The 27,247-nt window shown below is 69.2% G+C and overlaps 1 protein-coding gene across 1 annotated transcript in view; it reads left to right on the forward strand.

Annotated features, from left to right (window-relative positions):
- RYR1 (ryanodine receptor 1) overlaps window positions 1-27,247 on the forward strand; it is a 92,357-nt gene that overhangs the window by 38,234 nt on the left and 26,876 nt on the right. Inside the window, 37 exon segments of the mRNA XM_078850381.1 lie at window positions 144-370; window positions 991-1,580; window positions 1,583-1,785; window positions 2,893-3,093; window positions 3,880-3,991; window positions 4,214-4,360; window positions 5,312-5,585; window positions 7,112-7,226; window positions 8,296-8,428; window positions 8,992-9,086; window positions 9,353-9,488; window positions 10,720-10,906; window positions 11,532-11,643; window positions 11,741-11,861; window positions 12,537-12,706; window positions 12,805-13,025; window positions 13,452-13,542; window positions 13,726-13,866; window positions 14,888-15,051; window positions 15,457-15,535; window positions 15,998-16,087; window positions 16,331-16,471; window positions 17,113-17,190; window positions 17,388-17,463; window positions 17,590-17,713; window positions 18,079-18,194; window positions 18,579-18,646; window positions 21,175-21,296; window positions 21,756-21,805; window positions 22,165-22,225; window positions 22,600-22,838; window positions 23,326-23,407; window positions 23,775-23,905; window positions 24,346-24,660; window positions 25,207-25,447; window positions 25,771-25,858; window positions 26,289-26,381. Of these exon segments, the coding sequence (XP_078706507.1) occupies window positions 144-370; window positions 991-1,580; window positions 1,583-1,785; window positions 2,893-3,093; window positions 3,880-3,991; window positions 4,214-4,360; window positions 5,312-5,585; window positions 7,112-7,226; window positions 8,296-8,428; window positions 8,992-9,086; window positions 9,353-9,488; window positions 10,720-10,906; window positions 11,532-11,643; window positions 11,741-11,861; window positions 12,537-12,706; window positions 12,805-13,025; window positions 13,452-13,542; window positions 13,726-13,866; window positions 14,888-15,051; window positions 15,457-15,535; window positions 15,998-16,087; window positions 16,331-16,471; window positions 17,113-17,190; window positions 17,388-17,463; window positions 17,590-17,713; window positions 18,079-18,194; window positions 18,579-18,646; window positions 21,175-21,296; window positions 21,756-21,805; window positions 22,165-22,225; window positions 22,600-22,838; window positions 23,326-23,407; window positions 23,775-23,905; window positions 24,346-24,660; window positions 25,207-25,447; window positions 25,771-25,858; window positions 26,289-26,381 (5,634 nt within the window).

Here is a 27,247-nt window from a genome sequence, read left to right on the forward strand (position 1 = left end):
GGTCTTGGACTCCTGGGTTGTATTCTGGCTTTGGGAGGGGAGTGGGGTCAGGTGAGTTAGAGCTGGGGGGGTCTGGGAGCCAGGACTCCTGGGTTCTCTCCCAGCTCAGACACTGATTCTCGGCCTCTCTCTGCCCCTGGCAGAACATCATGCCCCTCTCGGCCGCCATGTTCCACAGCGAGCGGAAGAACCCCGAGCCGCAGTGCCCACCGCGCCTCGTCATCCAGATGCTGACGCCGGTGACCTGGAGCCGCGTGCCCAACGAGTTCCTGGCCGTGGAGACAGCCCGCATCAGCGACCGGCACGGCTGGATGGTGGAGTGCGTCGACCCCCTGGTCATGATGGCCTTGCACATCCCCGAGGAGAGCCGGTGAGCGCTCCCTCCTGGCACAGGCCCCCGGGGAGAGAGCCAGTGCGGGGAACCCTGTCGCCTCCATGTCTGCGCTTGTCCTAAAGCCCTGGAGCTTAGGGACCGACTCCCTGAGCTGGCAGCGGTGGTAAGCTATAAACTCTTGTATCGCTTCCCAGTGGCCGGTCCACACACCGTCAGTGTCCCACGAGGGTCAGGCCTTCGGGAGCAATCGCGGTGCAAGCTAGGGAACGGCCCTGCTTTCCTGGTCCCACCCCCCTCCAGGGACCCTTCTGTCCCTCCGCACCCGGCTCCCTGTCAGAAGTATGCTGTGTGGCTGACAAACAGCTGCCGTGCCCCGGCTCAGCGGCGGATGCATCTCAGTGATGGAGGAAGCGGTAAACTGAAGCCCAGAGAGGGCGGGAAATTTCTTTCTCCCAGGACGGTTCACTGTCAGACCCTGGATTAGAACCCAGCAGATTCCCGCCGACCCCCTGCTCTAACCACTAGCCCCAACTCCCGTTGCAGAGCTGGGGATAGAACCCAAGAGTCCTGCTTCCCAATCCCCTGACGCCCCGCCCCGCCCCCCCCCCCGCTGCTCTAACCCGCGGGCCCCATTCCCCCCCCCCCCCCCCCGGCAGGTGCATCGACATCCTGGAGCTGTCGGAGCAGCTGGCCCTGCTGACGTTCCAGCAACACTCGCTGCAGCTCTACTGCGCCGTGTGCGCCCTGGGCAACAACCGGGTGGCCCACGCCCTGTGCGGCCACGTGGATGAGTCCCAGCTGCTCTACGCCATCGAGAGCCCCCACCTGCCCGGCCCGCTGCGCGGCGGCTACTACGATCTGCTCATGAGCATGCACCTGGAGTCGGCCAAGCGGGCCCGGCTCACCATGAACAACGAGTTCATCGTGCCCATGACGGACGCCACCAAGAGCATCCGGCTCTTCCCCGAGGGCAGCCGGAAGCCCGGCCTGCCCGGCGTGGGCACCAGCACCTGCCTGCGCCCGCCCCTGCACTTCGCCCCGCCCTGCTTCGTCAGCACCAGCCCCGAGCGGTACCAGCTGAGCCCCGCCCTGCCGCTGGAGGCGTTGAAGCTGAAGGCCCTGGCCATGCTGACGGAGGCGGTGCAGGACGGCGGGCAGCACAGCCGGGACCCGGTGGGCGGCAGCGTCCAGTTCCACTTCGTGCCCGTCCTCAAGCTGGTCTCCACCCTGCTGATCATGGGTGTCTTTGGGACGAGGACGTGCGGCACATCCTGCGCTTGATCGAGCCGGCCGTCTTCGGGGAGCCCGCCGAGGAGGAGCGGGGCGAGGCGGAGAAGCCGGAGGAGGAGGAGCAGGGGGAGAAGGCCGGGGCCAAGGCCGGCGAGGAGGAGGCCGAGGGGCTGGAGGAGGGGCTGCTGCAGATGAAGCTGCCTGAGTCGGTCAAGCTGCAGGTGAGAGATCCGTGGCGTGGAGTGGGGGGGACTCTGACCCCACCCCCGTCTCCTCACGGCACGGAGCGGGGACACCCTGATCCCACCCTCCATTTCCTCACGGCACGGAGCCGGGGATCCCTGACCCCGTCTCCTCACGGCATGGAGCGGGGAGACCCTGACCCCACCCCCCCGTCTCCTCATGGCACAGGGCGGGGAGACCCTGACCCCAGCCCCCATTTCCTCACGGCACGCAGCGGGGATCCCTGCCCCTGTCTCCCCATGACACGGAGTTGGGGGTTCCCCATCTCCCCACATCATAGGTGGCCTGTCCTTCCCTGTGTCCCGGAGTCCCCGGGCGATGCTCTGGAACTGCTCCCCATGAAGCCAGGCAGGACTCTGGGGCAGTCGCCTTCCTGTGAGCAGCCTGTCTGCAGGACACACAGCTCACCCGGCTTCCACCTTCCTGGGTCTGACCTCGGAGCATTCAGCCTCCTCTGCCCCTCCGGGCGCTTCCCCCAGCGAGTCCCCCCAGGCGGGGTCCTGGGGATCCCAGAGGGTCCTGCCCCCCAACTTCGCAGTCAGACGTGACTCTCAGCCAGCCAGTAAAACAGAAGGTTTATTAGACGACAGGAACATGGTCTAACACAGAGCTTGTAGGTGCAGAGAACAGGACCCCTCAGCTGGGTCCATTTTGGGGGCAGTGAGCCAGACAACCACGTCTGCCCTTCACTCCATGTCCCAGCCAGCCCCAAACTGAAACTCCCTCCAGCCCCCCCTCTCTGGGCTTTGTTCCTTTCCCGGGCCAGGAGGTCACCGGATTCCTTTGTTCTCTAGCCCTTTAGCTCTCACCTTGCAGGGGGGGAAGGGCCCAGGCCATCAGTGGCCAGGAAACAGGGTGTCGGCCATTCTCTGTGTCCAGACCCCTGCACACACCTGCCCTCTAGGGCTCTGCAACGATCATACACCCTTACCCCACCCCCTAGATACTTAAGAACTGCCCAGGGGAAACTGAGGCACCCCCAGACTGTTCAGAGGAAACATTAAGAACAGCCCCGCTTCGTCACACCCTGCCCTATCCCTGCCCCGTTCCCCCCACCCCCCGGCACTGACGGCCCCTCCCCGCAGATGTGCAACCTGCTACAATACTTCTGTGACCGGGAGCTGCAGCACCGGGTGGAGGCGATCATCGCCTTCTCCGAGCGCTACATGGACCGTCTCCAGAGCAACCAGCGCCAGCGCTACGGGCAGCTCATGCAGGCCTTCGCCATGTCGGCCGCCGAGACGGCCCGGCGCACCCGCGAGTTCCGCTCGCCCCCGCAGGAACAGGTACGGCCCCCGCCCGGCCCCTCAGCCGGCCCCTCGTCCGGCCCCCCACCCGGCCCTGGCCCCCCGCCCGGCCCCTCGTCCAGCCCCGGCCCCCCGCCCAGCCCCCCACCCGGCCCCGGCACGCCGCCCAGCCCCAGCCCCTCGCCCGGCCCCGGCCCCGGCCCCGGCACACCACCCGGCCCCTCGCCCGGCTCCTCAGCCAGCCCCTCGCCCAGCCCTTCGCCCGGCCCCTCGCCCGGCCACGGCACACCGCCCGGCCCCAGCCCCCCGCCCGGCTCTTCGCCCGGCCCCGGCCCCCCGCCCGGCCCCTCGCCTGGCCCCCAGGCGCTGCTTGACCCCAGCACGGCACCTGGCCCCTCACCGGCTGTAACGATGCTGCCTCTGGCGGGACGCAAGGGAGAGAATCGATTCAGGACCAGCTGCTTCGAGCAGGGCGGCCAGCCCCGGGCTGGGTTGCCTTCGCTATTGAGGCAAATCAAACCAGCCAGCCAGAGAGGACTTTGGTCTCACCCCACTGGCTGACCGTAAGTCACACAAGCAATTCCCCTAGACACTCCAGTTTCCGGTATCAGCCCCCCGGCCCCTGGACGGTCCCGCACCCCACCTGGCCCCTGGCCAGCCTCAGGATGTCAGTGGGGCAGGGACGTGGGGGGGAGGGGGCGAGGGGCTGGACCAGCGTGTGGGGCAAAGGGGCCAGGAGCTGGGGCAGCAGCAGGTCCAGCCCCGGCCCTGGTCTGCTGGCCCCCCCGTGCTCCCCGCCCCTCACCATCTCATCCCCCCCCCCAGATCAACATGCTGCTGCACTTCAAGCACGGGGCGGACGAGGAGGAGTGCCTGGTGCCCGAGGACATCCGCGACGAGCTGCTGGACTTCCACACCGACCTGCTGAGCCACTGTGGTGAGGGCCCCGGGCCCCGTCCTGCCGGGTGTGCCCCCCCCGTGCCCCAGGCCCCGTCCTGCCGGGTGTGCCCCCCCCCCCAGTGCCCAGGGACACATCCTGCCGAGTGTCCCCCCATCCCCAGTGCCCCGAGCCCCGTCCCACCGGGTGTCCCCCCACCCCCAGGGACTCATCCCGCCAGGTGTCGCCCCCCCAGGGCCCATTCGTGCCGTGTCCCCCCAGGCATCGAGGCCGAAGGGGGAGAGGAGGAGGAGGAGGAGGACATGTCCCTGCGGCGCCGGCTGAGGACCCTGGTGGAGAAGGTGCTGAGCTTCCGGAAGAAGAAGGAAATGGAGGAGGAGCTGCCCGCCGAGGAGGAGCCAACACCCAGTGAGCCGGGGGGGGGTTGGCTGGGGGGGGCTGGCTGGGACGGGAGCCTGAGTGCTGGCTGGAGGGGGGGGGGCTGACTGGGACGGGAGCCTGAGTGCTGGCTGGGGGGGGGGGCTGGCTGGGACGGGAGCCTGAGTGCTGGCTGGGGGGGGGGGGGGGGGGCTGGCTGGGACGGGAGCCTGAGTGCTGGCTGAGGGGGGGGGCCTGAGTGCTGGCTGGGGGGGCGGGGCTGGCTGGGACGGGAGCCTGAGTGCTGGCTGGGGGGGGGGCTGGCTGGGACGGGAGCCTGAGTGCTGGCTGGGGGGGGGGCTGGCTGGGACGGGAGCCTGAGTGCTGGCTGGAGGGGGGGGGGCTGACTGGGACGGGAGCCTGAGTGCTGGCTGGAGGGGGGCGGGGCTGGCTGGGACGGGAGCCTGAGTGCTGGCTGGGGGGGGGGGCTGGCTGGGGGGGGAGCCTGAGTGCTGGCTTGGGGGGGGGGGCGGCTGGCTGGGACGGGAGCCTGAGTGCTGGCTGAGGGGGGGGGCTGAATGCTGGCTGGGAGGGCTGGCTGGGACGGGAGCCTGAGTGCTGGCTGGGGGGGGGGGGGGCGGGCTGGCTGGGACGGGAGCCTGAGTGCTGGCTGGAGGGAGGGGGGCTGGCTGGGACGGGAGCCTGAGTGCTGGTTGAGGGTGGGGGGCCTGGCTGGGACAGGGAGCTGGTGCCTATGGCATCCCCTCTGTGGGTGGGGTGTTTCCAGGCATGCACTGCCCCCCATGCAGGGGTGTCATGCTGGGGTGACCCCCAGTGACCTCTGAGCCGCTTGTTTTAGGCCCCCCTTGGCAGAGGGCCCCTGAGCTGTGGGTCCCACGATGCCCCAGTCTTAGGGTCCAGGCCCCATGGCACTGCCGCTGTCCCCGGCACCACCCGCAGCCCCCCAGCCACCTGGCGCTGACCCCCCGCCCCCGCCCCCAGGCACGCTGCAGGAGCTGATCTCCCACACCATGGTGCACTGGGCGCAGGAGTCCTTCATCCAGAGCCCGGCGCTGGTGCGGGTCATGTTCAGCCTGCTGCACCGGCAGTATGACGCCATCGGGGAGCTGCTCCGCGCCCTGCCCCGGGCCTACACCATCAACGCCGTCTCCGTGGGCGACGCCATGAGCCTGCTCGAGAGCCTGGGCCAGATCCGCTCGCTGCTCATCGTGCAGATGGGCCCGGAGGAGGAGACCCTCATGATCCAGAGCATTGGGTATCCCCCTCGCTGCCCGCGCCCCCCCGGCCCTGGGGGGTCCCTCGCTGCCCGCGCCCCGCGGCCCTGGGGTCCCCTCGCTGCCCGCGCCCAGCGGCCCTGGGGTCCCCTCGCTGCCTGCACCCTGCACCCCCCGGCCCTGGGGTCCCTTCGCTGCCCGCACCCTGCATCCCCCGGCCCTGGGATCCCCTCACTGCCCGCACCCTGCACCCCCCGGCCCTGGGGTCCCTTCGCTGCCCACGCCCCCCGGCCCTGGGGTCCCCCTCGCTGCCTGCACCCCGTGCCCCCCGGCCCTGGGATCCCCTCGCTGCCCGCACCCTGCATCCCCCGGCCCTGGGATCCCCTCGTTGCCCGCACCCCGCGCCCCCAGGCCCTGGGGTCCCCTCGCTGCCCGCGCCCCCCCGGCCCTGGGGTCCCCTCGCTGCCCGCACCCTGCACCCCCCGGCCCTGGGATCCCCTCGCTGCCCGCGCCCCCCGGCCCTGGGATCCCCTCACTGCCCGCACCCTGCACCCCCCGGCCCTGGGGTCCCTTCGCTGCCCGCACCCTGCACCCCCCAGCCCTGGGATCCCCTCACTGCCCGCACCCTGCACCCCCTGGCCCTGGGGTCCCCCTCACTGCCCGCACCCTGCACCCCCCGGCCCTGGGGTCCCCTCGCTGCCCGCGCCCCCCGGCCCTGGGGTACCCTCGCTGCCCGCGCCCCCCGGCCCTGGGATCCCCCTCGCTGCCCGCACCCTGCATCCCCCGGCCCTGGGGTCCCCTCACTGCCTGCGCCCCCCGGCCCTGGGATCCCCCTCGCTGCCCGCACCCTGCATCCCCCGGCCCTGGGGTCCCCTTGCTGCCCGCGCCCCCCAGCCCTGGGATCCCCTCGCTGCCCGCATCCTGCATCCCCCGGCCCTGGGGTCCCCTCGCTGCCCGCGCCCCCCGGCCCTGGGGTCCCCTCGCTGCCCGCACCCTGCATCCCCCGGCCCTGGGGTCCCCTCGCTGCCCGCACCCTGCATCCCCCAGCCCTGGGATCCCCCTCACTGCCCTCATCCTGCACCCCCCGGCCCTGGGGTCCCCTCGCTGCCCGCGCCCCCCGGCCCTGGGATCCCCCTCGCTGCCCGCACCCTGCACCCCCCGGCCCTGGGGTCCCCTCGCTACCCACGCCCCCAGGTCCTGGGGTCCCCCTCGCTGCCTGCACCCTGCACCCCCCGGCCCTGCCCTGGCCCTGGGGTCCCCTCGCTGCCTGCGCCCCGTACCCCCTGCCCTGGGGTCCCCTCGCTGTCCACACCCCTCACTCCTGATCCACAGCCCCCAGCTCTGTCATACGGCCTGCCCCACACCTCTCTGCTCCCTCTGAGCAGTGCCCGATCATGAGAGGCCAGTGGAGGGGGGGGGTGCAGGGAGGTGTGTGCTAGGACCCCCCCCCGCTCCCTTCACCAGTGACTCAGCCCCCAGCGTGGCAAGGGCCTGTGGCTAAAGCCCAGCCCGGTGCCGCCCGCACCCTGCAGGGTCCATATCCCCCCGTCCCCTCCTCCCTCCGCAGAAACATCATGAACAACAAAGTCTTCTACCAGCACCCCAATCTGATGCGAGCCCTGAGCATGCACGAGACAGTCATGGAGGTGATGGTCAACGTGCTGGGAGGGGGCGAGTCCAAGGTGAGCGGAGGGTCCCCCGGCTTGCGGGGCCCCGTGAGCCCGACTTCACACCAGGTCGGAGCAGGACCCCCCTGGAGAACCTGCCCCCAAACCATTCCTAGAGCAGGTCCTTTCGCAGAACAGCCGGGCTTGACTGAAAAGCCCTGGGGTGCCCCCTGGCCTTGGGGTCCCCCTGCTCTGCCGGTGCCCCACACCCCACTGGGCCGGCCCTGGGGCCCCCAGGCTGTGCCGGGGCCCCGCACCCTGCACCCCCCAGCCCTGGGGCCCCCTGCCTCACTGCTGGCTCCCCGTGCCCCCTGGCCCTGGGGTCCCCTCACCACTGGTGCATATAGGGGTGCATATACTGGTGCATATAGCCTGCCATAGGGCCTGCCCCACAGCTCCCTGCCCCTCTGAGCAGCGTCCAATCATGGGGTGGGTGGGAAGGGAAGTGTGTGTCGGGGTTGAATGTCCAGGACCCCCCTTGAATGCCTAGGCCGTGTGGGGCGTAGCTCAGAAACAGCTGAGCCAAGCCTTGCACAGAACTGAGACCGGGCACAGAAAAGCCCCGACCTCGAAGAAATGCAACGCATGGGAGTTCATTCCCCAATTTCAGCTGCCGGACACTGACCGCACACAATGCCCCAAGTTGTGTACAGGAACCAAAGAGAGCCTGGGGCGGGGCGCGGGGGCTGTTTATACCGGGACCCCTCACCGGGTGCTGAGATGCAGCCACCTCTGGGGTGGGGCGCGGGGGCTGTTTATACCGGGACCCCTCACCGGGTGCTGAGATGCAGCCACCTCTGGGGTGGGGCACGGGGGGAGGACACTCAGAGGGAGGAGGCTCGGCAGGGTGGCTCGGAGACGGGGCTGCTGCCACAGGGCCAGAGGGGGCAGGGAGGAGAGAGGACCCCCCCCCCGGCTGTGAGAGCTGCCGTGGTGTAGACTCCGGCCCTGGCCGCAGCCGGGGCGGGGGGGGGGCAGTTGCCCCAGGAGCAGAGGGGGGAGATGGGGGCGGAGCTGGCTGAGCAGGGGCGGGGGTGGGAGTTACCGGCGTCTTCAACACCCGGTCGCCCCCCCCCCCCCCCAGGAGATTCGCTTCCCCAAGATGGTGACCAGCTGCTGCCGCTTCCTCTGTTACTTCTGCCGCATCAGCCGCCAGAATCAGCGCTCCATGTTCGACCACCTCAGCTACCTGCTGGGGAACAGCGGCGTCGGGCTGGGTGAGCCAGGCCGGAGTCCCCACAGCCGCCGGCAGGACGGGGCGCAGGACACACAGCCGGGGGGGCGCGGCCTCACCTGGCGGGGGCAGCAGGGACACACGCACACGGAGCAGGGCTCAGCCCCTCCAGCAGGGGGCAGCGTGACGCACACACGGAGCAGGGCTCAGCCCCTCCAGCAGGGGGCAGCGTGATGCACACACGGAGCAGGGCTCAGCCCCTCCAGCAGGGGGCAGCGTGACGCACACACGGAGCAGGGCTCAGCCCCTCCAGCAGGGGGCAGCGTGACGCACACACGGAGCAGGGCTCAGCCCCTCCAGCAGGGGGCAGCGTCGCACACACGGAGCAGGGCTCAGCCCCTCCAGCAGGGGGCAGCGTCGCACACACGGAGCAGGGCTCAGCCCCTCCAGCAGGGGGCAGCGTGACACACACACGTGTGTGTGTGTGTGTGTGTAAACGCCAGGCGGCTCCTCGCACACCGCCCTGCTCGCGCCCGGCCCCCTTCCTGAGCCCCCGGGTGCTAACCCTGCCGCCCTCCCCCGCGGGCGGGCCCCTCTTCTCCCCAGGCATGCGGGGATCCACCCCCCTGGATGTGGCCGCTGCCTCCGTCATCGACAACAACGAGCTGGCCCTGGCGCTGCAGGAGCAGGACCTGGAGAAGGTGGGGGCCGGGGCGGGGGGGCCGGGGGGGTCAGTGGCCATGGGGGGTGAGAGGTTTGCAGGGTGGGGACAGAGCGCAACTGACCAGGGAGGGAGGGTGAAATTGACCGGGCTGGTGGGGGGAGGGGGAGATTTGGGGGGGGGCAAGTTTGGGGCCAGGTCCCCAGCTGGCGTAAATGGGCATCGTTTCACCGAGCACCGTCGGCCCCCTGGCCCTTTCCCTGCGACCCCCGCACCCCACGGTCTGCGTGCTCGCTGCCCCCCCAGGTGGTGATGTACCTGGCGAGCTGCGGCCTGCAGAGCTGCCCCATGCTGCTGGCCAAGGGCTACCCCGACATCGGCTGGAACCCCAGCGGGGGGGAGCGCTACCTGGACTTCCTGCGCTTTGCCGTCTTTGTCAACGGTGAGCAAGTGGGTGTGACGGGGAGAGGGGGCATCCCTGTGTGCGGAGCCCCCCCAGCTCGGGGCAGGGCGGGTCGTGGTGCAAAGACCCCCCCAGCTCGGGGCAGGGCGGGTCGTGGTGCAAAGACCCCCGCAGCTCGGTGCAGGGCGGGTCAGGGTACAAAGGCCCCCCCAGCTCGGTGCAGGGCAGGTCAGGGTACAAAGACCCCCCAACTCGCTGCAGGGCGGGTCAGGGTGCAATGACCCCTCAGCTCGGTGCCGGGCTGGTCATGGGCAGGTCGTGGTGCAAAGACCCCCCCAGCTCGGTGCAGGGCCGCTCGGGGTGCAACGTCCCCCCCAGCTCAGTGTAGGGCAGGTCAGGGTACAAAGACCCCCCCAACTCGCTGCAGGGCAGGTCAGGGTGCAATGACCCCCCAGCTCGGTGCAGGGCGGGTTGTGGTGCAAAGACCCCCCCCAGCTCGGGGCAGGGCAGGTCGTGGTGCAAAGACCCCCCCCAGCTCGCGGCAGGACGGGTCGTGGTGCAAAGACCCCCCCAGCTCGGGGCAGGGCGGGCTGTGGTGCAAAGACCCCCCCAGTTCGGGGCAGGGCGGGTCAGGGTACAAAGACCCCTGCAACTCGCTGCAGGGCGGGTCAGGGTGCAATGACCCCTCAGCTCGGTGCCGGGCTGGTCATGGGCAGGTCAGGGTGCAAAGACCCCCCCAGCTCGGTGCAGGGCGGGTCGTGGTGCAAAGACCCCCCCAGCTCGGGGCAGGGCGGGTCGTGGCGCAAAGACCCCCCCCAGCTCGGTGCAGGGCGGGTCGTGGTGCAAAGACCCCCCCAGCTCGGGACAGGGCGGGTCAGGGTACAAAGACCCCCGCAACTCGCTGCAGGGCGGTCAGGGTGCAATGACCCCTCAGCTCGGTGACGGGCTGGTCATGGGCAGGTCGTGGTGCAAAGACCCCCCCAGCTCGGGGCAGGGCGGGTCGTGGTGCAAAGACCGAGCTGGTGCAGGGCGGGAACGTGTCTCTTGCTAGGTGAGACTGGCTTGGATTGCAGAGCCCCAGGAGGTGCCAGCCCTCCCACCCCCTGATACCTGCCCCCCTCCCTTGGCACCAGGAGCTCCCAGCCAGGTCTCTCCCAGCCCCGGTAGCTGCCCGCCCGCTCAAGGCTCCCCTTTCCTGCACCCGCCAGTGAGGCAGGGAGCCCCGTGCACCTGCCCCGGGTCTGAGCGCGGTGCCCTCCCGCCCCTGCAGGCGAGAGCGTGGAGGAGAACGCCAACGTGGTGGTGCGGCTGCTGATCCGCCGGCCCGAGTGCTTCGGGCCTGCCCTGCGCGGCGAGGGTGGCAGCGGGCTGCTGGCCGCCATCGAAGAGGCCATCAAGATCTCGGAGGACCCGGCCCGGGACGGGCCCACCGTCAAGAAGGACCGCCGGCGGGAGCTGTGCGTTGTGGGCGCGGGCGCGGATTCGCACGGGCAGTGGCGAGTGTGCACGGGCACGAGGGCCGTGCCCCGGGGGTGCATAGACCGCGGTGGACGCCGGGTGTTCTGGGTGTGCGGCTGGGCGTGTGTGTTTGCTCGGTTGGTGCCCAGGGTGCATGTGGGCATGCAGATGCGTAGCTGCGTGGGTTGTGAGTACCCCAGGCAGTCGAGCACGTGGGCAGTGTGTGTGCGTGTCGGGGTGTGCACAGGGTGTCCGTGTGTGTCCCCCACCATCTACACACATCACTGCGAACGCAGCCTCGCAGAGGGGCTGCCCGGCGTCCCTGCGTGCCGCCCCGCTCAGCCCCCCGTGCGGCCACAGTCGCCCGTGGTGAGATCCACCCGTCCCTTCCACGGTCACAGCCCTGGCCCTGCACGCTCCCCTCCCCTCTGCCCCCCTCAGTCTTACCCACCCTCCTCTCCCCGGGCCCCACACGCACCGACCCACGTGTGTGTCCTCCAGCATTCGTGTCTTCTCTGCCCGCACTCCAGGCCCCCCACCCATGCCAACACCCCGGGCCCCCACAGCCCAGCGATGCGCTCGCCCTCCCCGTCCCCCTCACTCTTGCTCTGCGCCCCCCGGCAGGTTCGGAGGGGAGGAGACCCACGAGGAGAACCGGGTGCACCTGGGCAATGCCATCATGTCCTTCTACACGGCGCTGATTGACCTGCTGGGGCGTTGTGCCCCCGAGATGCACGTAAGCGCCGGGGAGGGGGAGGGGGAGGGCTGGGGGCGCGGGGTCCCTGCCTCCGGCAGCTGCTGCCAGCAGGGTGACACCTGCCCTCTGCCCACAGCTGATTCAGGCCGGGAAGGGCGAAGCGCTGCGGATCCGGGCCATCCTGCGCTCTCTGGTGCCCCTGGACGACCTTGTCGGCATTATCAGCCTCCCCCTGCAGATCCCTGCCTTTGGCAAAGGTACGGGCCCGGGGCCGGCTCCCTTCGCCCCCGGGTGGGGAGCTGGCTGGTTCGGGGAGCCCTGGGGCCTTTCCCCTCTCAGGGCTGGTGCCATTAGCCCTGGGCGGGGGGCGGGTCTGGCTGGTTCGGGGAGCCCGGGGCCTTTCCCCTCTGGGGGCCATCTCCCATCGACCCCGGGTGCGGGGCTGGCTGGTTCAGGGGGGCTGGGGCCTTTCCCCTCTCGGGGCCAGCTCCCATCGGCCCCAGGTAGGGGGCTGGCTGGTTCGGGGGGCCCTGGGGCCGGCTCCCATCTGGCTCCAGGCAGGGACTGACTGGCTCAGGGGGGCGGGGAATGGCCTACGGGGCCTTTTCTCTCTATGGGGCACTGGCTTTGGTCTGGCCCCAGGGCAAGCGGGGTTGGGACTGGCTGGCTCAGGGGGTGGGAATGGGGAACAGGGCACAGGTCAGGGAGGCCCAGGACCCGCTGGCTTGAGGGGGGCGGCGGGGGCTGATATTTGGGGTCTCCACCGAGAGACCAAGGAGGCTGAGCCCCTTTCCTCCCAGAGGGGACCCTGGAGACTCCTGTTTTTGGGGGGCCGGGAGGGGCAGGGCAGCAGGACCCCAGCCCCTCCCCTGCAGCCTGGCCTGGCTGAGCCGGTGCGACCGCCCCCCCCCGCCCCGCGTGTCTCCCCCCAGACGGGAACGTGGTGGAGCCCCGGATGTCGGCCAGCTTCGTGCCGGATCACAAGGCGCCCATGGTGCTGTTCCTGGACCGCGTCTACGGCATCGAGAGCCAGGACTTCCTGCTGCACGTGCTGGAGGTCGGCTTCCTGCCCGACATGCGGGCCGCCGCCTCGCTCGACACGGTGAGTGGGCAGGGCCGGGGGGCAGCCGGCCGGGATCCCCCACCCCCCATGCCGATGCCCCTCCTCCTCCTCTGTAACCCGCCCCCCCCTCCCCCCAGGCCGCCTTCAGCACCACGGAGATGGCGCTGGCCCTGAATCGGTACCTGTGCTCTGCCGTCCTGCCCCTCGTCACCAAGTGCGCGCCCCTCTTCGCGGGCACCGAGCACCGCGCCATCATGGTGGACTCCATGCTGCACACCATCTACCGGCTGTCCCGCGGGCGCTCCCTCACCAAGGCCCAGCGCGACGTCATCGAGGAGTGTCTCATGGCCCTCTGCCGGTACGGCCCGGCGAGCCCTGGGGCTGGGGCCTGGCCCCTCGGGCCCCCCTCGGGACACGGGGCCTGATCTCTCTAGGGTGCCCTGTCCGGGATCCTGCCAGACCCAGGTGGGGCCATGGGACACAAGGCCTTCCCTCGCTAGGGGCCCCCAGCCGGGTCTGCGGCCCCCGCGGCCCCAGCTCTGACCAATGCCAGGTGTTGAGCCCCCCACCCACGGCGGAGGCCGTACCGGGCTGCCAGCCCTACTCGGGGCATCCCCAGCTGCTGGTCAGCTCCCGCCCTGAAGCCTGAGGACTGAAACACGCCAAGCAGGCCCTGCCGTTTGCCTTGGGGAGACCCTGCAGCGGGGGGTTCCGCAGGTTCGTTATCCCCCGCCCGGTGTCTCGGGCAGCCTGTCCCGTTGTCAGAGCAGCTCTCTCCCACCAGGTGCATCCGGCCCTCCATGCTGCAGCATCTGCTGCGCCGGCTGGTCTTCGACGTGCCCGTCCTCAACGAGTTTGCCAAAATGCCCCTGAAGGTGAGGGGCGGGGTGGGCCGTGCCCGGGCTTGCCGCTCGCTGGTCGGGAACCCTGGGCGGCCGCTGTCTGGGGGGCGGGGAGGGGGGGGGCTGGCCAGGCCCTGGGGCTCTGGAACGCACCGGGGCGTCCCCCAGAGCGTGGGGCGCCCCCAGTAACTGTATCCGCCCCCCCCTCCCCCCCAGCTCCTGAACAACCACTATGAGCGGTGCTGGAAGTACTATTGCCTGCCCGCGGGCTGGGCCAGCTGCGGCGTGAGCTCCGAGGAGGAGCTGCATCTCACCCGCAAGCTCTTCTGGGGCATCTTCGACTCCCTGGCCCACAAGGTGCGCGGGGGGCGGGCGGCGTGGGATGCTGTTGTGTGCCTGGGGGGGCTGGGGGGCAGGGGGGGAGGGGAGTGGGGGCTGGGGGAGGGTGGGGAGGGGTGATCGGGGGAGGAGAGGGGAGTGGGGGCAGGATGGGGAGGGGTGATCGGGGAGGGAGGGGCTGGGGGGCAGGGTGGGAGGGAGGGAGGATGGGGAGGGATGATCGGGGGAGGAGAGGGGAGTGGGGACAGGATGGGGAGGGGTGATCGGGGAGGGAGGGGCTGGGGGGCAGGGTGGGAGGGAGGGAGGATGGGGAGGGATGATCGGGGGAGGAGAGGGGAGTGGGGGCAGGATGGGGAGGGGTGATCGGGGAGGGAGGGGCTGGGGGCAGGGTGGGAGGGAGGGAGGATGGGGAGGGATGATCGGGGGAGGAGAGGGGAGTGGGGGCAGGATGGGGAGGGGTGTTTGGGGAGGGAGGGACTGGGGGGCAGGGTGGGAGGGAGGGAGGGAGGATGGGGAGGGGTGATCGGGGGAGGAGAGGGGAGTGGGGGCAGGATGGGGAGGGGTGATTGGGGAGGGAGGGGGCTGGGGGGCAGGGGGAGGGAAGGGCTGGGGGCAGGGTGGGAGGGAGGGAGGATGGGGAGGGATGATCGGGGGAGGAGAGGGGAGTGGGGGCAGGGGAGGGAGGGGCTGGGGGGCAGGGTGGGAGGGAGGGAGGATGGGGAGGGATGATCGGGGGAGGAGAGGGGAGTGGGGACAGGATGGGGAGGGGTGATCGGGGAGGGAGGGGCTGGGGGGGCAGGGTGGGAGGGAGGGAGGATGGGGAGGGATGATCGGGGGAGGAGAGGGGAGTGGGGGCAGGATGGGGAGGGGTGATCGGGGAGGGAGGGGCTGGGGGGCAGGGTGGGAGGGAGGGAGGATGGGGAGGGATGATCGGGGGAGGAGAGGGGAGTGGGGGCAGGATGGGGAGGGGGTGATCGGGGAGGGAGGGGGCTGGGGGCAGGGCGCCGGCTGGGCCCCACTCACCCCGCCCCCCGTGCAGAAGTTCAGGGCGGAGCTGTACAAGCTGGCCATGCCCTGCCTGTGCGCCATTGCCGGTGCCCTGCCCCCCGACTACGTGGACGCCAGCTACTGCTCCAGGATGGAGAAAAGGGCCTCCATCGACGCCGAGGGCAACTTCGACCCCAAGCCCGTCGAGACCCTCAAGTGAGGAGCCCCCGGACCGGGGTCACGGGGGGGCCCTGGGTGCCATGGGTCCTCCCGCCCTCCAGGAGTGCCCCTCCTTCCCGACCCGCAGCCCCCCCCGCCAGCCCCCAGCCCTGCCAGTGCCCCTCACTCCTGACCTGCAGCCCCCCGCCAACCCACAGCCCCTTAGCAGCCCAGCCCTGCCCCCCTCCAGCCCTGCCGGTGCCCCCCACTCCCAACCTGCAGTCCCCTGGTGTTCCTGTCCCAGAGCTCGGTGGAGCGGGCACCCCCATTGGCGGTGCTGGGCTGTGGGGCAGCGTCCCTTCGGGATGGAGTTTGCCCCCCCCAGACCCTGGCCCCCCAAAGCCACGTGTGCCCAAACCCGGCTTGGAAGCTCCACCCTGAGCGATGCTCCACCCCCCACAGCGTCATCATCCCCGAGAAGCTGGACGCCTTCATCAACAAATACGCCGAGCACACGCATGAGAAGTGGGCCTTCGACAAGGTATGGGGCCCGCGGCCCACAATGCACTGCTTCCCCCGCCCCTGCCGACCCACAATGCACTGCTCTCCCCCTGCTGACCCACAATGCGCTGCTTCTCCTGCCGGCCCACAATGCACCGCTCCCCCGGTCCCCGCCGGCCCACAATGCACCGCTCCCCCGGTCCCCATCGGCCCATAATGCACTGCTCCCCCCCCGGCAACCCACAATGCACTGCTTCCCCTGCCCCCGCTGGCCCACAATGCACTGCTTCCCCATGTGACCTCCCTATGACCCCCTATGTCTCTACCCTTGCTATGAACCCTCAGGACCCCCTGACCTCGTGACCTCAGTGTGACCTCCCCATGACCCCCCAGGTCCACACCGTGACCTCCGCCCTCTATGTGACTTCCCTTGTTACCCCCCAACCCCAGCCCCTCTGGGTGTGACCCCTGTGACCCACACCTGGGACCTTTCCTCTGGCAGATCCAGAACAACTGGACCTTCGGGGAGACGATCGATGAGGAGGCCAAGACCCACCCCATGCTGCGCCCCTACAAGACCTTCTCTGAAAAGGTACCCGCTTGGCCCCCTCACCTGCACCCCCCCTCATCCGGCCTCCCCCCACCCAGTGCACCTGCCAGGCTGCACAGGTTCGGGGCAGAAACCCTGGGAACCCACTGGTTCCCCCCCATCCTCCTCCGTCTCCCCGGCGGTGCAGATCTCAGCCCGCAGTCCAAGGGGGGCGTCCTCCCATCTTGCTACCTGCCCCCCCACCCCCGCCCAAGCCCTGAGCCAGCACCCGGCTTGGCCCCGCAGGACAAGGAGATCTACCGCTGGCCCATCAAGGAGTCGCTCAAAGCCATGATCGCCTGGGAGTGGACGGTGGAGAAGCCCCACGAGGGCGAGGAGGAGAAGACGGAGAAGAAGAAGACGCGGAAGATCTCGCAGTCAGCCCAGGTGAGGGCAGCGCGGCTCCGGGGGGGCTCAGGACTCCTGGGTTCTGTCCCGGCTCTAGGAGAGGAGTGGGGTCTAGTGGTTAGAGCCGGGGAGGAGGGTTTTGGGGGTTAGGACTCCCCAGCTCTGGGAGGGGAATTGGGTCCAGTGGTCGGAGCAGGGGGCTGAGAGCCAGGACTCCTGGGTTCCTCCAGCTCTGCCGTTGGGAGCAGGCTCCGTGGTGGGAGGAGAGCCCTGAGCTGCCCATCCAGAGAAGTGAACGGTGCCTAGGGTGGGCTTGTAGGGAGGGGCGCGTTGATGCTGAGTTCACCCCCGGGGAGTGACTTGGTCTCTATGGCCAGCCTGGCACTCTGAGGGACACCCCCACCCCCTGGAATGAACCTGCAGCTCTCTAGCCCCATGGGTGCCGGGAGGCTGCACAGCGAGGGCCTTCAGAGCTGGGTGGGCGAGAGCACAAGGCTGGGAGCCCCAGAGGATCCCCGCCAGAGGGGCCATGACACACAGAGGGAGGGGCTCCAGATCCAGCCAGCATGGAGGTGCGATTGGGGGAAGGGAAACGTGGGGCAGTGATGGTGCAACCTGGCGGGGGGGGTGGTGGTGGTGGGGGGGAACAGCCCCTCTAAACTCTAATCCCTCCCCCACAGGCAACCTACGACCCCAGCCACGGCTACAACCCACAGCCCATCGACCTGTTGGGGGTGACGCTTTCCCGGGAGCTGCAGGTGAGACAAGTCCCCCCCCCCAATCTGGGCCTTTTACCCCCCAGGCCAGCTGGCGTGGAGGTCAGGAGTGGGCCGTGCTGGGATCGGCACATCCGGGTGCGCCCTGGGGAGTGAAATATGTCACGCTCCCTGGCCGGTGGGCCCCACAGGACCCCACGAGGGCATGAATCGCTCACAGCCCCCACCTCTCCCCACAGGCCATGGCGGAGCAGCTGGCTGAGAACTATCACAACACCTGGGGGCGTAAGAAGAAGCAGGAGCTGGAGGCCAAAGGTGAGTGTGTCCGTCCGTCCGTCCGTCCCCGGCCCAGGCGCGTCTCTGTCTGTGCCTTCCCCAGCTCAGAGTCTGCCCCCAGCTGGACCTGGCTGGGCGGGGGGCTGGCTGACTCTCTCTCCGCAGGGGGCGGCTCCCACCCTCTGCTGGTGCCCTACGACACGCTGACGGCCAAAGAGAAGGCCCGTGACCGCGAGAAGGCCCAGGAGCTGCTCAAATTCCTACAGATGAATGGCTACGCCGTGACCAGGTGGGGGCGGGACACCTCCTCTCCATGGCTCACTGCGCTTCTGCCCCACGGGGATCCTTGGGCCCCCTTTCCCCCACATCCCATGGGCTGCCCGTCAGGCCTCATCCCCACTTGGGGGGATCACGCCATAGAGTCCATTGCCCCTGGGGGCCAGACTGTCCCCCACACCTGTTCCCCCCTAAGGGTGGGATTGTTCCCTCCAGTCTATTCCCTTCCCCAGGAGTGGGTCGGTCACCATCTGTTCCCCTGGGGGGCGGGGATCTGTCACCTTGTCTGTTCCCCCCTGGGGGCAGGTCCATCTTCCCATCTGTTCCCCCCGGGCTTTGGCTGGAGAGGCCAATGCCCCTGACCCTGCTCTCTCACAGGGGGCTGAAGGACATGGAGCTCGACTCGTCTTCCATCGAGAAGCGATTTGCCTATGGCTTCCTGCAGCAGCTGCTCAAGTGGATGGACATTTCGCAGGAGTTCATCGCCCACCTGGGTAAGGAGCACACAGCCTGCCATGCACACCTGGCTGCCCCTCCCAGTACCACTGGGGACCCACAGAGGCTCGGCCGCACTCTGTTTCTGGTGCGGGTGGTAAATCCAGGGATCAGAGGAGGGGCTGGGAACCAGGACTCCTGGGTTCTGTGCCCAGCTCTGGGAGGGGAGTGGTGTCTCGGGGTTAGAGCAGGGGAGATGGGAGCCAGGACTCCTTGGTTCTCCTGCGTGCCAGCTGCTCCCCAGGGGCTTGGAGGCATCTGCAGAAATATGGAAAAGTTGCCTGAATGTGTTAAAGCTTGAATCTACCTAGAGTCCCAGGGTCGGGGAGGGGGAACAATCCCCACAGCCCCCCAGGCACTCACAGCATCTTGTCTCCTTGCAGAGGCCGTGGTGAGCAGCGGGCGGGTGGAGAAATCACCCCATGAGCAGGAGATCAAGTTCTTCGCCAAGGTCAGTTTGTCCAGACTGGTCCATCCCCCTGCCATCAAAGGGGGGCTCCTCCAGTGGGGAGGGGGTACCTGAGCCATGGAGGTGTGGGTGAGGGGCTTGGATCCGGGGGAAGGGGCATCTGAGCCATGGGGGAGTGTTAAGTGCTGGAGGCTGGGATATTGTTGCCTTTGTAACACAGTTCAGGTTGCCTGGTGCTTGTGTCCTTGGAGTTATCAGCACGGGCAGGTAGCGCAGGCTGCCCGGGGTGTCTGCCCTTGGAGCTCCGGTGTTATCACCCTGGGGCGTCTGCCCTTGGAGCTCCGGTGTTATCGCCCCGGGGCGTCTGCCCTTGGAGCTCCGGTGTTATACGGCCCGGGGCGTCTGCCCTTGGAGCTCCGGTGTTATACGCCCCGGGGCGTCTGCCCTTGGAGCTCCGGTGTTATACGGCCCCGGGGCGTCTGCCCTTGGAGCTCCGGTGTTATACGGCCCCGGGGCGTCTGCCCTTGGAGCTCCGGTGTTATACGCCCCGGGGCGTCTGCCCTTGGAGCGCCGGTGTTATACGCCCCGGGGCGTCTGCCCTTGGAGCGCCGGTGTTATACGGCCCCGGGGCGTCTGCCCTTGGAGCTCCGGTGTTATACGCCCCGGGGCGTCTGCCCTTGGAGCTCCGGTGTTATACGCCCCGGGGCGTCTGCCCTTGGAGCTCCGGTGTTATACGGCCCCGGGGCGTCTGCCCTTGGAGCGCCGGTGTTATACGCCCCGGGGCGTCTGCCCTTGGAGCGCCGGTGTTATACGCCCCGGGGCGTCTGCCCTTGGAGCGCCGGTGTTATACGCCCCGGGGCGTCTGCCCTTGGAGCTCCGGTGTTATCGCCCCGGGGCGTCTGCCCTTGGAGCTCCGGTGTTATACGCCCCGGGGCTTCTGCCCTTGGAGCTCCGGTGTTATCGCCCCGGGGCGTCTGCCCTTGGAGCTCCGGTGTTATACGCCCCGGGGCGTCTGCCCTTGGAGCTCCGGTGTTATACGGCCCCGGGGCGTCTGCCCTTGGAGCGCCGGTGTTATACGCCCCGGGGCGTCTGCCCTTGGAGCGCCGGTGTTATACGCCCCGGGGCGTCTGCCCTTGGAGCGCCGGTGTTATACGCCCCGGGGCGTCTGCCCTTGGAGCTCCGGTGTTATCGCCCCGGGGCGTCTGCCCTTGGAGCTCCGGTGTTATACGCCCCGGGGCTTCTGCCCTTGGAGCTCCGGTGTTATCGCCCCGGGGCGTCTGCCCTTGGAGCTCCGGTGTTATACGCCCCGGGGCGTCTGCCCTTGGAGCGCCGGTGTTATACGCCCCGGGGCGTCTGCCCTTGGAGCGCCGGTGTTATACGCCCCGGGGCGTCTGCCCTTGGAGCGCCGGTGTTATACGCCCCGGGGCGTCTGCCCTTGGAGCTCCGGTGTTATCGCCCCGGGGCGTCTGCCCTTGGAGCTCCGGTGTTATACGGCCCGGGGCGTCTGCCCTTGGAGCTCCGGTGTTATACGCCCCGGGGCGTCTGCCCTTGGAGCTCCGGTGTTATACGCCCCGGGGCGTCTGCCCTTGGAGCTCCGGTGTTATACGCCCCGGGGCGTCTGCCCTTGGAGCTCCGGTGTTATACGCCCCGGGGCGTCTGCCCTTGGAGCTCCGGTGTTATACGCCCCGGGGCGTCTGCCCTTGGAGCTCCGGTGTTATACGGCCCCGGGGCGTCTGCCCTTGGAGCTCCGGTGTTATACGGCCCCGGGGCGTCTGCCCTTGGAGCTCCGGTGTTATACGGCCCCGGGGCGTCTGCCCTTGGAGCTCCGGTGTTATACGGCCCCGGGGCGTCTGCCCTTGGAGCTCCGGTGTTATACGGCCCCGGGGCGTCTGCCCTTGGAGCTCCGGTGTTATACGGCCCCGGGGCGTCTGCCCTTGGAGCTCCGGTGTTATACGCCCCGGGGCGTCTGCCCTTGGAGCTCCGGTGTTATACGCCCCGGGGCGTCTGCCCTTGGAGCTCCGGTGTTATCGGCCCGGGGCGTCTGCCCTTGGAGCTCCGGTGTTAGACGCCCCGGGGCGTCTGCCCTTGGAGCTCCGGTGTTAGACGCCCCGGGGCGTCTGCCCTTGGAGCTCCGGTGTTAGACGCCCCGGGGCGTCTGCCCTTGGAGCTCCGGTGTTAGACGCCCCGGGGCGTCTGCCCTTGGAGCTCCGGTGTTAGACGCCCCGGGGCGTCTGCCCTTGGAGCTCCGGTGTTATCGGCACTGGCAGGTCGCAAGGGAAGGGAACGGAGCCAGGGTGAGCTAACACCGCTGTTACTCTGACTCCCCGTCGTCCCCACTCACCCTCCATCTCCTGGGTGTGGGGCCCGGCTCGGGGTGTGGGAGGAGGTCTCTTTGTCCCAGGTCACTGTCTGTGCCACATGTGTGGGGGAGGTCACATCTCCTCCCTGTGGGGGCTCTGACGTTCACCCCCAGCCCGTGAGGGTGGCGGGTGGGGGTGCAGGCTTGCTGCCCGCCGTGGTGATGTCTCCCTGCCACTGACCCACCTCCTCCCCCCCACCCTACACCCCAGATCCTGCTGCCTCTCATCAACCAGTACTTCCACAACCACTGTCTCTACTTCCTGTCCACGCCCGCCAAGGTGCTGGGCAGCGGGGGCCATGCCTCCAACAAGGAGAAGGAGATGATCACCAGGTGAGTGGGGAGTGCAGTGGGGGGGCAGGGGTGGAGGGCCATACCTGGGCGTCACCCTCAGCGCAGCCTGGCCCCAGGTGTGCGTCAGACCAGAGGCCCCCATCCAGCCAGGTGGCAGCCAGAGGCTTAACCCCCTTCCCCCCCGCTCTCCCCCGCATGCTGACTCAGAGCTCCAGGTGTGGGGCTCTGCTGGTGCCCCTCGCTGCTGACCTGCAGCCCTGCTAACCCAGCCCTGGGCTTCCCCCCCCCCAGCTCTGCCAGTGCCCCTCACTCCCAACCTGCAGCCCCTGCCATCCCACCCAGGGCTCCCTACCCGCAAGTGCTGTTAATGGGGGAGTGATGAGAGCCCCATTGATCCTCCTCCCTTTTCTGCCTCCGATCTCTGCCCCGTGTGCACTCTTCCTCTGCAGTGTCTCTCTCTTTCACTGTCTCTTTTCCTCTCTCCCCCTCTCCCTTCAGCCTTTTCTGCAAGCTTGCAGCCCTGGTCAGGCATCGGGTCTCTCTGTTCGGTAAGCGCCCCTCACCGTGGGGCTGGGCTCTCTGGGGGTGGGTGGGGCGCCTGGCCTTGCCCATCGCCCAGCCCTGGGGGCTGGGGGCTGGGCTGGGCTGAGCCAAACCCCAGAGGGAGCAGCTGTGACCCATCCCAGATTACTCTGGGCTTGTCGGGGGCTGTCCTGCCCCCCAGTCCCAACCCCTTTCACTTCCCCCTTGTATCCCTGCCCCCCATGCTGTGGCCCTGCTCCTCTCCCAGTCTGTGCAGGGCCTAGGCGTGTAGCCAAGCAGGTGTCTCTTGACCCCTCTGCCTGGATCCCCCTTCCCCAGAGGCCTGACTCCCCCCTCCCCAGTGATGCAGGGTCTCTCCCCCCAGGCACGGACGCCGCAGCTGTGGTGAATTGCCTGCACATCCTGGCTCGCTCCTTGGATGCCAGGTGAGCCCCTCGGGCTGGGTCCCCTCCCCGGAGTGGCTGTTGGGGCAGGACTGGGGCTAGGCAGAGCCATGGGCAGGGGCGGGGTCTGAGACCAAGAGGCGGGAGCTAAAGAAATAGGGGAGATTTCACTGCCCAGAGACAATGCCCAGAACTAGGGACCCCTCGCCCGGCGCGGAGATGCGTCCCCTCTGGGGTGGGGGCGGGGCGGGTGATGCGGGGACCCCTCGCCCGGCGTGGAGATGCGTCCCCTCTGGGGTGGGGCGCGGGGCGGGGGACGCGGAGACCCCTCACCTGGCGTGGAGATGCGTCCCCTCTGGGGTGGGGCGCGGGGCGGGGGGCGCGGAGACCCCGTGGCTGAGCCACTCTCGTGGCAGGACGGTGATGAAGTCAGGGCCGGAGATCGTCAAGGCCGGGCTGCGCTCGTTCTTCGAGAGTGCCTCGGAGGACATTGAGAAGATGGTGGAGAACCTCAAGCTGGGCAAGGTGTCGCAGTCCCGCACCCAGGTGAAGGGCGTGGCCCAGAACATCAACTACACCACGGTGGTATTGCTCCCCGTGCTCACCTCCCTCTTCGAGCACATCGCCCAGCACCAGTTCGGGGACGACGTCATCCGTAAGGGGGGGCCGGGGCCGCGCGGGGGGGCCATAGGGGCAGGAGTGCCAGGGAGTGGGGGGTGCTGGTGGGCACCCGGGGCAGAGGGAGGCATTGGGGAGGGGGGGGGGCGCAAGGGAGGAAGTGAGGGCGGGCAGGGAATCTGGAGGGGTGGGGGGTTGAGGGCAGCAGGGGGAGGGGTGCCAGGGGTGGGGCCAGACCCCCATGGCCCAGCAGGAGCTGGCAGCCCAGGCCCCATACAATCCGCGCCACCCACGTGACCGGCACCAAGTGGCAGCACTGGGCGCCTCCCCACCCCACCCGGGGGCCCCCCCAGCCGCAGGGCCCCCCCTTTCCATGGTGAATCACTGCCAAGAGCCAGGCAAGGTGGCCCCTCCCCCACCCCAATCCGGGCCTTTTGAGGTGGGGGCGGGTTTGCCCCCAAGCCAAATGTGGGAGGATTGTGGGAGAAGCGATGCCCCCCCTGATCTGTCCCCTCCCCCCCCAGTGGACGATGTCCAAGTCTCCTGCTACCGGACCCTGTGTAGCATCTACTCACTGGGCACCACCAGGAACCCCTACGTGGAGCGGTGAGTTGGGGGGCTGGGGCAGGGGGGACACGAGGACAAGAAGGGACGACCGAGGTGGGGTGGGAGGCACAAGCAGTGGGTGCAACAGGATAAGTGGGGGCACAGATGGGATGATGGGGGGTGGTCCGAGGGGAGGGCACAGGGGCGATGGAGCCGGGGGGGTGGTCCGAGGGGAGGGCACAGGGGCGGGCACAGGGGCGATGGAGCCGGGGGGAGGGTGTCAGAAGGGAGGGCACATGGGCGATGGGGGGGGTGGTCCGAGGGGTGGGCACGGAGGGGTGCTGGGGGGGTTGGGATGGGACAGAGCTGGGCCGGGGACGAGTGCCCAGCTGAAGGGTCTCTGATTCCCCGCCCTCCGCCCCCCCAGGCAGCGCCCCGCCCTGGGTGAGTGCCTGGCCCGGTTGGCAGCCGCAATGCCCGTGGCCTTCCTGGAGCCACATCTGAACACGCACAACCCCTGCTCCGTCTACACCACCAAGTCGCCGCGGGAGCGCGCCAGTGAGTGCCCCCCGTCGCCCCTCCCCCCCGTCGGCTCCCCCAGTGTCTGCGGTTTGGGGCTTGTCCTGGGAAAGGGGCCCAGAGCCCAAAGGGCCCCGCACTCTGCGGCTCCGTCCCCCTTTGGGATGTCCCTGGAGCTGGGGGACTCCCATGTGAGCCCCCCCCCACCCCACTGTGGGGATGTCCCTGGTACTCAGGAGTTCCCAGGGAACCCCCCTACACAATGGGGATTCCCTGGAGCTGGGGCATTCCATGTGACCCCCCTCCTTACCTCCACTGCGGTGATGTCGCTGGAGCTGGGGGATTCCCAAGGGACCCCCCATCATGGGGTTTCCCCTGTAACTCTGCCCACCCCGGGGGATCCCCGGGTAACCCTCCCTCCCCACGGGGCGTCCCTGGCGCTGACCCGTCCCCCCAGTGCTCACGCCTGCCCCCCGCAGTCCTGGGGCTGCCCAGCTGCGTGGAGGAGATGTGCCCCGACATCCCGGAGCTGGAGCGGCTCATGAAGGAGATCAGCGGGCTGGCGGAGTCGGGCGCCCGCTACACCGAGATGCCGCACGTCATCGAGGTCACGCTGCCCATGCTCTGCAACTACCTGCCCCGCTGGTGGGAGCGGGGCCCCGAGACCCTCCCCCAGGGGCCCTGGTGCACCCAGGTGACCTCCGAGCACCTCAACACCCTGCTTGGCAACATTCTCCGCATCATCGTCAACAACCTGGGCATCGACGAGGCCTCCTGGATGAAGAGGCTGGCAGGTACCAGGGGCAGGGGCTGGGGTGGGGCCTTTCCCCTGGGGGCGGCACCAGCTCAGACCCAGGGGACTGGCTGGCTCAGGGGGGCGACGAATGGGAGACGGGGCCTTTTCCCTCTAGGGGGCACCAGCCCTGACCCAATCCCAGGGCAGGGACTGGCTGGATCAAGGGGGTGGGGAATGGGACACAGGGTCTTTCCCCTTGGGGGGCACCAGCTCTGACCCAGGGGGAGCTGGCTGGCTCAAGGGGGCAGGAAATGAGGTGCAAGGCCTTTCCCCTTTAGGGGGTGCTGGCTCCCATGTGGGGGGCTGACTGGCTAGCAGGGGCGTGGGGCGAGGCAGTGAACGGGACATGAGGCCTTTCTTCTCTAGGGGTCACCAGCTCCAATCCGGCCCCAGGGCTGGGGGTGGCTGGCTCAGGGGGGCAGGGAATGGGGCGCAGGACCTTTCCCCTCTAGGGGGCATGGCTCTGATCCAGCCCAGGGGCGGTGGGGGGGGAAGACACCATCTGGCTGGCTCACCCCTGACCCCCAACCCGCTTCCCACCCAGTCTTCGCCCAGCCCATCGTGAGCAAGGCGCGGCCCGAGCTCCTGCGCTCGCATTTCATCCCCACCATGGAGAAGCTGAAGAAGCGCTCGGGGAAGGTGGTGGCCGAGGAGGAGCAGCTGCGGCTGGAGGCCAAGACCGAGTCGGAGGACGCGGAGCTGCTGATCCGTGACGAGTTCTCCGTGCTCTGCCGGGACCTGTACGCCCTCTACCCGCTGCTCATCCGCTACGTGGACAACAACAGGTGGGCGGGGCCCAGCCGGGAGAGCCACGGCAAGGGGCGGGGCCCAGCCGGGAGAGCCACGGCAAGGGGCGGGGCCTGCTCTGAATGCCACAGGGAGGGGCGAGGTCTGGCTGGGGCATGCCATGGGCGGGGGGGCATGGCCTGCTGCATGTGCCAGGTGAGGAGGCGGGGCCCAGCCTGGGAGAGCCACGCCCCCTCAGAACTCCAGCCGCTCCCTGGTTCAAATCCAGCCACAGCTCGGAAACACCCTCCCCGGCAAAGGGGGCCCTGTCAGCGCCAGGCGGAGGTCAGGCATCTGCTGATGGTGCCCTGTGTGTCCCCAGGGCCAAGTGGCTGATGGAGCCCAACTCGGACGCCGAGGAGCTCTTCCGCATGGTGGGCGAGGTCTTCATCTACTGGTCCAAGTCGCATGTAAGCGGGGGTGGGTGGGAGGTGTCAGGGGCTGGGGCGGGGACAAGTGGGGAGGTGCCAGGAGCCAGCCGCGGGGATGGGCGGGAGGTGCCGGGGGCAGGGGTGGGAAGGGACCCCAGCTAAGCAGAATTGGGGCTGGGTCCTGCGTGGATGGGGGATCCCTGAGGAGCGCTAGGGGGCGCTGTGCTGCCGGAGGTCGGGGCTCAATAAGCGGTGCTGACCCCAGTGCCCCAGCGTGGCAATAGGGGGCGCTGGGCTGCAGGGAGCAGGGCAGGGGTTCGACAGGGACGCTGGGCTTTGGGGAGCGGATCGGGGGCTCAGCGGGGGGTGCTGTGCTGCGGGGAGCGGGGCAGGAGCCCGGCAGGGGGTGCTGGGCTGTGGGGGATCAGCTCTAACTGGGGTCTCGGCTTACCCTGTCCCCCTCTCCCAGAATTTCAAGCGGGAGGAGCAGAACTTCGTGGTGCAGAACGAGATTAACAACATGTCCTTCCTGACGGCCGACAGCAAAAGTAAAATGTCCAAGGTGAGGCGATGTGGGGCACAGGGGAGCCCTGCCCCGGGGCCTGTGGGGCAGGGCAATCGCGGGGGATTCACGCCGGAAGGGCCACCTGGATGCTGCCCGACCCGGCTCCCCCATGGCCCCTGCTCCAGATGCTCAAACGCCTGTGTGACTCCAGGCACCGATGTTTGGTGCTAAATCTCGTCCCGAGGGCCCTCGGGTCCGGCTGCGTGGGCAGAGGGGGCGGCCCCGCTGTAGGGTCATCTGCAGGCGGGTTCCCCGGGGAGCCCAGAGCTCACGGCACCGTCGGAGAATGGGGGCCGAGGGGCGTGGATTGATCGAGCCACCCGCCCTGTGTGTGGGGCTGGCGGGGGCTGCCCGGGGACTCTGAGCCACCCTGATCCAGGCTATGGGTGCTGGGGGGTGGTCCCATGCGCCCCCTCCCCCTGCCCCAATCCAGTCCACAGGGTGCTGTCCTGCCATCCCCCGATCTAACCACCAGGGGCGCTATTCTGCCATAGCCCCCCTTGTAACCTCCAGGGCGCTGTCCGATGAGCCCCCACAGATCTGCGCTGGGGGTACCCCCATGCCCCGGGTGGCCCTGCTCTCATCCCGGGCGTGCATTGCAGCCACTGTGTGGGCTCGCGGCCCATCTAACATGTCTCTTCTGTCTTGTCTCCCCTTCTCTCCTGGCCGGGTTCCTTTAGTCTGGAGAAGGCCAGGTAGAGTCTCACTTCTCTTCGGCTGCACAGAGACCGCATGGCGCCTTGTGTCTGTGTCTGATCTGCCAGCCCCCAGTCTCCCCCCTTCCCCACAGTGGCGGGGTCCTCCCCAGCCCGCTCCCCGTGCCCACGGCACCCTGTGTCGCACGTCCCAGGAGCCGGCAGCCG

This window comes from Lepidochelys kempii, chromosome 23 (assembly GCF_965140285.1).
Source record: "Lepidochelys kempii isolate rLepKem1 chromosome 23, rLepKem1.hap1, whole genome shotgun sequence".
Taxonomy (NCBI): domain Eukaryota; kingdom Metazoa; phylum Chordata; order Testudines; family Cheloniidae; genus Lepidochelys; species Lepidochelys kempii.